This window comes from Tachypleus tridentatus, chromosome 9 (assembly GCF_004210375.1).
Source record: "Tachypleus tridentatus isolate NWPU-2018 chromosome 9, ASM421037v1, whole genome shotgun sequence".
NCBI classification, from domain to species: domain Eukaryota; kingdom Metazoa; phylum Arthropoda; class Merostomata; order Xiphosura; family Limulidae; genus Tachypleus; species Tachypleus tridentatus.
The window spans coordinates 90,444,612-90,456,027 of record NC_134833.1 but is presented as its reverse complement, the minus strand read 5'-3'; the positions used below and the strand labels follow the sequence as shown (position 1 = coordinate 90,456,027).

The 11,416-nt window shown below is 35.3% G+C and overlaps 1 protein-coding gene across 1 annotated transcript in view; it reads left to right on the top strand.

Annotated features, from left to right (window-relative positions):
• The first annotated feature begins 221 nt into the window (after nucleotides 1–221).
• Nucleotides 222–11,416, top strand: part of LOC143225722 (E3 ubiquitin-protein ligase TRIM9-like) — a 62,048-nt gene continuing 50,853 nt past the window's right edge. The window contains exon 1 of the mRNA XM_076455622.1: nucleotides 222–1,195. Within this exon, the coding sequence (XP_076311737.1) occupies nucleotides 434–1,195 (762 nt within the window). The 5' untranslated portion in view covers nucleotides 222–433. The remainder of the gene's footprint in view (nucleotides 1,196–11,416) is intronic.

The following is an 11,416-nucleotide window of genomic DNA, read 5'->3' as shown; positions in this document are numbered from 1 at the left end:
TGACACTGATAGCAGCAGTAATTGTACTTAAAATTTAAAATGGAAAGAAACCTAACTTTTTTTTTTTTTTAAGTTATGGTTCTTGCATTTAGGTTTTGTCTGATTGGAAATTAAAATGCAAGGTAATACCGACTCAAGTCGAAACGTAGTCTGGAGTTTCAATGAACACGGATCAGTTTTAATTCAGGACAATTTGTGTTAATCTATCGTGCACTGCGTGACTTGTTGTGTGGAGAAATGCACGTGACTCTAAAAGAGACAGTGAGCTCAGCGCGTGTACACCTTGGTGTAATATTCTGCGCAGTCGTCGACATGCAAACGTGATCAGTGTTGGGCTCTATGGTTGAAAAAGGAAAGCATATAAGTTCCCTTACTTGTGTTCTGGGAGTAATCACTTCGAGCGACTCGCAATTTCAAAATATTGCCCTCAACAATGGAAGAGGAACTTCGGTGTGCACTTTGTAACCATTTGTTTCGTAATCCAGTTTTGTTACCATGTTATCATTCTGCTTGCTTGAATTGTGCTATTCGTTCACAAAAACCAACACAGCAAACTCAGCCACAACCGGAGGGATCTCTGAATAATTTGAATGAAATAACTTCAGATTATTCAGATATTGATAAACTTAGTTTGGTAAGTGAAACAGATAGTGGGGTGGTTTGCAACAGTCGTCCCAACAGCTATGTAGGTATTCCAAATATACAGGGTATTTTGTTCCCGCCTTTACATAGTAGTGCGTTGTCTCTGAACTGCCCGGTATGTCAGAAGGTCGTTTACTTCGATGAAAATGGAGCCAATAATTTGCAAAAAAATCGAACTCTTCAAAATATTGTCGATAAATACGTAGAAGCTAAACATTTACCTGTTTTCTGTCAACTGTGTGAAGGTGACCCTAATGTAGCCGCAGTTATGTGTGAACAATGCGAAGTGTTCTATTGTGAAGCATGTAGGGACAACTGTCACCCGGCCAGGGGCCCGCTCGTGAAACACTCGTTAGTTAACCCTCAGCAAGGAAAAGCTAATCTGAGAGCAAGAATCAAAGAAAGGAAGCCAAACTGCGTAGAACATGCTGAAGAAATTTTAAGCATGTTCTGCATGATATGTAAAGTTCCAGTTTGTGTTTTGTGTCTACAAGAAGGTAATCACACTAACCACGACGTACAAGCTTTGGGAGCGATGTGTAAGGCACAAAAGGTAGGCCGTGTTTGTAAATTATAGATGGTAGGTCAAAAGGAAAGATTAAGTTAAGACATATTGATAAAGTAAAAGCGAGACTAACATGGCTATATTGTACATTTCTGTTAGGTAAGTTAAGCTGTGAATGATACTGGTTAAATGCTCTCTGTCTCATCATGTTGAAATGATAAATATTAAGGACTGTGCAACAATAAGGTTACATAGAACCGAGTTTTATGTAAGTCAAATACGATTCATTAATATTTGTTAAACACAATTTAAGCATTGCACAGACACAAGCGACGTGTACATAATATAATAATACTAATTTTGATACATTTAAACGATATAAAGTGTGACAACGATTTGTTTTTAGTTAAAAGGCCTAGCTCATGTTTATGAAAGAGCAAGTTAAGAACATGAAAAATTATTAACGACTACAATAACTATTGGCATACTCATCGTTACGTAGTTAAAACATAGTGTTTTAATAAGATGCCCAGTTTTTAATTAACTAAAAAAACTTTTTCATGATCTAGTCCACCCACACACACCCTAAATTAATCTGGAAAGAAGTTGCTTGGAGTAAATAAATTTGCCAACAAAGTTCTGTAGTATATAAATTTTGTAACGTATAGCTCGTCTGCTTCAGTCTAATCTGGTTTGAAACGTAGTTTACTGAAATACAAGAGTGGTATTTCAAGGGAGAGCAAGAGGTCAGTACTTCCCCTTGTTCTAAAGACAAAGAAAATAAGGCTTTTTTTATCCAGTGTTTGAATCTTTAAAATAACAATGATTATTCTATGCAGTTAGTGAAAATTGGAAAATAACCGTTATTATTATTAGTGGTAGTAAACGACAAGGAAATACTTTATTAATTAACACTTATTAAGGAATTAAGTATATAATTACAACCAGGTCTTGTGTTTTAGTCAGTGTACTTTAAAGGCGCACATGATTTTCTTTAATATTCTACGATTAAAAAATAGTTTTGGTTCTATTCTTCTTGTGTATGAACAACAAATAGCTGACTTTAGACTTTGTTATTGTAAGCAGTGTAGTCTAATTTCTGCCCCTTTCCCGCCGATTGAAGTTTTATTAAAACTTTCTTGTTCAATGGCATGAAAACGTCGTCAGAACATTATATACAACTTCAAAATCTTTGTCATTTTTACGAAGAATTTGAGAGAAAAAAGTGTAATCTAGTGAGATTTTTATCATAAATATTAGGCCAGTACTTTTATTTACTCTGGAAGATAGAACCCAGAAAACTAAACACGCTCCCAAAAAAGGACATTTAGACATCATTTGTTTATTACAAAATAATACAATAATTATAACAGATATGTTTCATGAACAACACTGTATAAACATAGCATATAAAAGACCTGTATGTATTTAGGCCTACTACATTACCGGTCTAATTTATTTCATTATATGATAGCATATAACACTATTAGTTATCGTTGGACCAAGCAAAGATTTCATTTACTTGATCATAAGTGACCCCATTAAAGAGGAAATGGTTTAGTTTTCATGCAATCATGAACGTAAATGGTTAGAAAACTACCGACATAAATTCAAACCTGTCCTTAACGCCATAATATGAACTGTATATCATATATATCTAGGCCTACTACATTACCATTTTATTTACTCTACTATGTGTGTGTGTGTCTGTATATCTGTTATATGCATTTTAACTGTGCTGCGAAGTTTTAATAGTTTTAACACCCCTTTAAAATTATTGGGTGTCTAATTGTCCAATTACGTGGAAAATATCGTGTTAAAATGTATTAGCTCTTTTACACTAATACTATCAGTACTAAATGAAGTAAAAGAAAACTATGCCCAGGCTTTTAATATATTTTGCAAAAGCTACAATTTACAAAAGTTCTTTTATATAAAAAAGAAATATTGCGGCTTAAAGGAAACAAATGTATTGATTTTCTTATAGGGAAAATAAATTCTAGCGCTAGCGTTTTCCAGCTATATATTAGTGTGTATATTTACGATTCTTGTGTAAAAAAACAACAAAAAAGCTAATAAAATTTCAAGTTAAAATTATTATTTACTTTGAGTTATTGGGAGTTACACTGTTGAAAAATAGAATTATTATTATTATCATTGTAGTTTTGGAATATATTGCAAAACAAATTCGAAATACATTAACAAGATAAACGTTAATCAGTAACACGTTTTCTTTTTAAATTTGAATTGGAAGTTTTGAAAATGGAACTCCGGTATTGACTTCACTCGTCATCCAGTGCAGATTATTGCAGCAAAGCGAATTGCTGTCCCCCTTGTGGTGGCAGTAAATAACTATTAAAATGAAGGGTTTAAGTATTTTACTATACTTTGCTGGTGTTTTGATGTGAAATGATATTAAGGCGAATTAAACGATATAACAATAACTGGTAATGAGGTAATTCGTGTACGATTCTGGATTATCAGGGTGGTCAATAGAAAAAACTGAGTGTATTTTACCATAGGTAGGTATTTTACCGACTTCAAGATACAGTGACAGATTTACGTGGTAATTGTTCGCTATGGGGACAAAAGTATATAATATGGTTCTACCTTTGGAATAAAAAATTAAACGAGTTGGGAATTCCATACTGGGGGATCTGGAAACGACTTTTATTAGTAGCTGATGCTATTTTCATACCGTTTTAAATAAGCCTTATATACATACATGCATAAATCCATTCACATACATATATAGGTGAAATATTCGAGGTGCAATCGCAATCCACCCCATGCCTCTGCACATGCTCTATATGATAATTTATTGATTTACCATAAATCACGAATTAACAGATACGTTGTAAAATGTTGATATAAGCTAACTGTACATTATGTTCGATCATAACGACTGAACTTAGAGAGTATCGTTATTAAATAATTACATTGTTTTGTTACAGTCCAATTGGCATTTCCTGGGATCGAACCCGCCATCCCTGCTAAACAGCAACTAACACTAGAATAGACAGGCAAATGTTTTTTTGTTTTTGAAATCACATTGTTGCGATTAGCTTCCTGTCTCGTGTGTCAGCTGCACTTCAAGTCCCTTCTCTGTCTGTTCTGGCCGCAAATTTTGTCGTTTAATAAATGTTTATTGCAGGATGTCGTCTGCAGCGGATTCGACATCAACATGTTATTATTATTTATTACCCAGAAGGCAGTAGTTACAGTAAACGTGTGCTAATATTAATATCAGCATCCTTCGTGATGTCGAATTAATGTGCATAAGAGGATGCTGAAATAGTTGATGAATTAGCGTTGTAGAGAAGATGAGACAACCGATAAATTCACGAACCTTTTCGCGTGTCTCGAACGAATGTTAATAATGAATTACGACAAAGCTGTGATTATTATACCTTATTTTTCTCTTTGCTTCGTCACGTCCCCACGTAATCCGTAGTTTAAAAAGGTCACGGAGGTGCATCTGTTGCAGAAAAACGATGAGAAATTTTTCGTGGATTATGTTGATGACTGTGAGAACTAGGATGACGAACGGAAGTCTTGCTGCACTCGAGGCTCGGGGAGGTCAGTGGCTGTATTTCTTGGCGCGCGCACCCATGCTCATTCACTGTACACTTGTTTGTTTGTTTTTCCTACGTATTTCGCAAAACAGTATTACCACCAATGAGCCAGTTCTGCTGGTCTGAATATATCTCCAATACAATATTTAAATTGTTAGTATTGTTTCATGATTTTCGCGTAAGTGCAGAATTTAACTAATTGATGTAAAACAACCTCTGCGATACTTAATAATAATTATTTTTGTTAATATCTTCACATTTTGTAACATCAACTTGTATCATAGGTCTTTTAAAAATTAATTTATTACCCTAGTTCTAGGTACAGGTCCAGTTTGGGGCGTTACACAAAATTATTCGAGCTTGCTGGAAACAGGGCACTTAGCTAGTAAGATAAAACAGGAAACGGGACAGTTTGTAAGATAAAACAGGAAACGGGACAGTTAGTTTGTAAGATAAAACAGGAAACGGGACAGTTAGTTTGTAAAATAAAACAGGAAACGGGACAGTTAGTTTGTAAAATAAAACAGGAAACGGGACAATTTATTTTGTAGGATAGAATAAGAAACAGGACTGTTAGTTTGTAAGATAAAAAGCTGTGAAGTAACAGAACAACTTCCATTTTTTCTCTAGTTATTTGACTGTTTTGCATTTCTGATTCTATTACACGTAGGTCTGCTAAATGTTGTATCTTATACGCAGATGCTGCTAGCGGTAGTAGGTCCTTTAAACTTATCGATAATAATAATTAAAAATACTTAAATCACAAATAATATTTTATATTGAAACAAAAGTATTTTAACAGTCATGTTACTTGATTGTTTGAAACAGAAGTTTGGGTGACTCAGAGCCATTGTACGGTTAAGAAGGCACGCTTCCACATGCAACACGAACTTGTTCATGAAATGCAATGATGTATTAGGCCCAACTTATATATTCGCATTACATTTCAGACGAGACTGTATTAATATTTTTATTAATGAGTCAGTCTGTCTTATCAAATACTTTTACCACACATTGAATAAGGCCTGGTATGGTCAGGTGGTTAAGGCACTCGACTCGTAATCTGAGGGTCGCGGGTTAGAATCTCGCTTGCACCAAAGATGCTCGCCCTTTCAGCATGGGGCGTTATAATGTTACTCGTTGGTAAGAGAGTAGGCCAAGAGCTGGCGGTGGGTGAGGATGACTAGCGACCTTCCCTTTAGTCTTACACTACTAAATTAAGGACGGGTAGCGCAGATAACCCTTCCTTAGCTTCGCGCGAAATTCAAACATCCAAACACGATGAGCAAAAAAATAAAAATCTTAAAACGCTCAGTTCATTCTGGAATCATGTACCCCTCTCTACTGCAGGTAATATAACTTCAAATTAATCCAGATGTGCCAGAAATACGGATTTTAACATGGAAAAAATGACGGTAATCAAACGACTCCATTAGGCAATAGGCTCGTCCTTAGTAGCATTTTTGAAAAAAACACACAAAAGTTCCAGTCATTTTCCGCCAAGATCGAATGCATTCATCGCCCGGTCTACTCTGTTTTTCTGAAATGGTTTTCTATGTTAGTCCAGTCCAAATCGAAATTAACAAGCTATGTCTAAACGCCACTATAGCTATGTAGAAACTTGAACATTTATAACTAGAGTCGGGTAACCTATTTTCTACACACTGAAGAAATACATCAACCACATAGAATCTATCGCAATACATAAAATATTCTTAAATAACTACTTCTAGTGTTTATCTCCATTCATGCGTGGATTGGAGACAAACTAGATTACAGCATTTCTTGGTGCACACTCACATATACTTTTTTTAAATATTTGGGTCAGTTATTAATTTTTTTAATCTGTTTAGTGTACGTAATTCTATGTAATTTTACATGCAGCTACCAGGCACTTGACTCCCAATCAGAAGGTCGCGGGTTCGAATCCCCTTGACACCAAACATACTTTCCCTTTCATCCGTGAAGGCGTTATAATGTGACGGTCAATTTCACTATTCGTTGGTAAAAGAGTAGCCCAAGAGTTGGCGGTGGGTGGTGATGACTAGCTGCTTTCCCTCTAGTCTTACACTGCTACATTAGGGACGGCTAGCGCAGATAGCACTCGAGTAGCTTTGCGCAAAATTCAAAAACAAAAAACAAACAAAATAAACCAACCATGACAGCACTAGGTGTCAAATCTGAACCACGCGAATATTTGAGAAAAGTCTTGCAGGCGCAAAATGTCGCTCCACGAATCAAGAGTCAAAGAGAGTAAGATTACAAAATGCTGGTGCCTACTTCAGGGAAGAATTCCCACAACATGACTGTTGGAGATGGAGAAAGAAAGAAGGACAACACCATCCTTGAAGCGGAAAGTGAAACAAAAAGATATTTATTTTTCTGGAAGAAAAACAAAGTTGTGTAATTTTCAACTGTAAATGGATGAAATATGTACTATGGTATTCTAAAAGGGTTAGTTGTTTACTGTCAGGTTACTGGGTTACTTTGGCGTGATTGGCCAAAACTGAGTGCATAATTTTTCTTGAGGGTGACGGGACACATACGAACCGATTTTATAGGCTTGCATAGGGTGTCCCAAAAAAGGTACACATTTTAATGTGACCCAAAATTGTACAAAATATGGGGAACTAATAATAAATGCATTTGTTTCAAGACTAGTGATGAAAGTTTGTGTTCCCATAATTCCTTTTCACACCACATGTTCAACATAGATTCTATGTTTACTGATAACAGCTTGCATTCGCACTGCCATATTGTTTATCACTGTAGGAAATATTTGTTGAGAGGCAGATATTGTCCAGAGTGCATTAATAGACCAAGGTTTGGGGGTTAGCATAAATTTTGTCTTTTAGATAACCCTATAAAAGGAAGTCTGTAAGTGACAAATCAGGTGAATATGGAGGCCGTACTACGTCCTCATAAAGATAAATCAGTCACTGTTAACCAGGTTAACTATCTCAAATGATTGAGGAGTTTTACCTTCCTGAATTATGCAAACAGTTTTGGCAATGAAACGGATATATTTACATGATAACACAACTGTTCCAGCAGGACAGGGCCATTCTTTATACAGCTAGAAAAACAAGGTGTTGCCTTCATGAAAACTTCTCAGACATATGACTGATTTAAAATGATGTGGAGTGGCCTTAGTATTCACTTGACTTATCAACTCTTTTATAAGGGGTTATCTAAAAAACCGAACTTATGCTAACCCCAAACCTTGGACTATTGATGATCTAAAGGACAGCAGCCGCTGGGAGATTTGGATCATCCCCCCAACAAACATTTCCTACAGTGATAAACAATATCCCAGTTCGAATACAAGCTGTTACCAGTAAACATAGAGCCTATGTTGAGCACGTGGCGTGAAAAGGAATAATGGGAACATAAACTTTCATCATTAGTCTTGAAACAAACGCATTTATTATTTAGTTCCCCATATTTTGTATTTTTTGGCCACGTTAAAATATGTAAACTCCACTACAGTATTTTGAACTCAAAATTATTTTTATTCGCCAACGTTTGGACATAATACAGGGTTCTTCAAAACATTATCCTTTAATCATGTAACAGCGATCTGTACACTCAGAAAGGCAATACATAAATTAAAACTTTAATTAAAAATTATCTGGGTACATACTCAACACACTGAGACTATGCGGAATCCAGTAATAGGTTTTTGACTCTTTAGGCCTACATCTTACCGTAAATGGTTATCTCGTGCGTTTGGAGAAATTCTTTCAAACGGTTACGTCTGCAGTCTGAAGGATAACCATTAATGAATGTATGGCTAGTTTAATATTTAATCGATGAAACGGGCTTTGAATAGCTGTATATTTACCTTACATAAATATACGTGATATGTAGTAGTGTGTGGACTATTTGGCATCTCTACATTTTCAAGTGCTGTGTACATGCTTGTCGTACAGGTAAAATGGCTACGTACAAAATAAATACTGGGCTAATTGGCGTCCCAGGGGATACAATGAGAAACGCAAGACACAGTCAATTACTTTTATACACCATAACAGCACTACAGTTTATTTTCTCCACAGGATAATTATTTATTTTATTTCGGATCAATGCATCTTCTAGATATATTAGGTTTATAATTGCAGAGGCTGACCTGTAGGTGCAGCGGGTTAAGGACAGCGTTCAACAACACATACCAGATAAAAACATTTAAATTGTAATGTATGCTTCAACAGACATGGGTCATTAATATCTGATTTGTTTGTTTTTGAATTTCGCACAAAGCTACTCGAGGGCTATCTGTGCTAGCCGTCCCTAATTTAGCAGTGTAAGACTAGAGGGAAGGCAGCTAGTCATCACCACCCACCGCCAACTCTTGGGCTACTCTTTTACCAACGAATAGTGGGATTGACCGTAACATTATAACGCCCCCACGGCTGAAAGGGCGAGCATGTTTGGCGCGATGGGGGATGCGAACCTGCGACCCTCAGATTACGAGTTGCACGCCGTAACACGCTTTGCTATGCCGGGCCCCATTTTTATCTGAAGCATTCTCATTATTTTATACGATATACAAAAAACATACTAACAAAATGTTTTAAGTTGATATTATCTTCGTAAAACACGGAACAATATTGCTTTTAAAAATTTAACTTTTATTTATGAAGGAAACAACAAAACATCCGTACGGTAGTAACCACTATTTCTGATTATCGTCCGGGTGCATCTCAGTTGGTAGCGTGCCAAATTGCATATCGTAAGGTCCAAGGTTCGTTCTCCGCTTTAAGCTGTGGGTGAATTATAAGAGTAACGGTCAAAACTCTTTTGGCAATGTACAACTGAATGGCCGCTTTTCTTCTGGTCAGTAATTCAAAATCAGAGATGGCTGTATTTGAGTTCTTCGTGTCTCTAATCATGTACGGTGTTGTTGTTGTTGTTTTTTTAGGTTAAAATACTAAAACCAATTTATATAGTTAGAAAAAACAAATGATAAATGACACCATCTCTCATGTTCCGCTGACACAAAGTACTGTACATTTATAGAAACCCGAATATACTCGCACAGAAATTTGGAAAACAGTTGCTCTTTTGAGAAACGTTGTTTTTTATTTATATTCCTTATCCATACACACTCTTTGCAGTTTTTTTTTATTTATTTCATATCTCTTACAAGTTCTTCTCGAGCCAAAATTTAATAATTTTCCTATTTATTCCAGAATTTGAGCTCTAAATAACTTTGGGTTTAAACTATGTTGTAAGGTTCTACATGAATCCTTTATCTCGTGAAACATCTGTAAGAACTGGAAAGCAGGTCTTTATTATATTTATACTTTCAAAATATGAATACAGATGCAAAGTCAAATTTTAAAACAGAAATCCCAGTTGATTCTCTGGAATTATATTGAAAAGCAACAATATATCCCTGTACGAGTTCAAAATCTCGTGCCCAGGATAGTATGAAAAGTTTTTAGTGGCTCATAGTAAATATATTCGTGAGAATGAATGAAAATTAGTAGGGATTACAGTATAGATGTTATACGAAACTGGATATGTAATGAGCGTTGATCTATAGTGATAAACTTTGCATCTTAAAGCTCAAGGTATTCAGACGTGGGCTGTAATTTAAAGTTAATTTCACGCCGTTAGTTTTAATACCTCATCTACTTACACAATGTCAGTTCCAATACCACATATACGCACTTGCATACTTTCAATTCCAATACAACATCTACTCACATACACTCTTCCAATATCACATCTACTCGCACAGTGTTCCAATATCAAATATACTCCCAACCTTTCAGTTCTAATATTAAACCTACTTACTCAAAGTCAATCCCAATACCACACCTACTTACATACTTGCAGCTCTAATACCACATCTATTTACACACCTTCAGTTCCAATACCACATCTGCTCATAACCTGTTAGATTAAATATCAAATCTATTTCTACAGAGGCAATTCCAATATTACATATACTTACTTACTGTCAGTTCTAATACTAATCTACTTACATACTGTTTTTTTTTGCAAGGGAAGTCAATTTACAAAATCGAGCGATTGTTGTTCACATTTGCTACCGAAATAATGGTATTTGTCCCTTGTTCCGGATAATTTTTGCTAGATTAGCTTACGAAGATGAGAGAATTTTAAAACTGCTCTCCAAAACAGATGATGCTTGCATTTAAGAATAGGCTTTTGATATGCTTTATCATGTTTAAACTTAAAAATTTATAATTTTCAACCTGGTGAAATTTAGTTCTTTTGATACCCAAAGTTTCTTCATAACTTGAGTAAAATGCTTCCAGCACTAGTGTTGGATATACACGACTGGTTCTATACAAGTTCGATGCGATTGCTAAATATGATTATTTTTTACGTATTTGTTTACCTAACTGTGTATGAATCATACGCTATATGTACTTATATTGTTGTGAACTGGTACTTCTTGTATTATTCTGTTGTGTTACTGGAACCTTTCAAATTTTTCTTATTGTTTACATTAAGTATTATTACATCATAATGCCTCCTAATGTGTAGGATGTCCTAGGCCTCGGTCAGGCTATAAATGCGCGTCAAAATGCAGTTCGAGATAAATAGTTAAATAGTTAGATAGATCTAAACTGTGTGATTGCGAGTTTAATCATAAAAAATATATTGTGGTGATTTCTAAAGAGAAATTATCACAACTTGCATTTTTTATAACAGAGCAGAG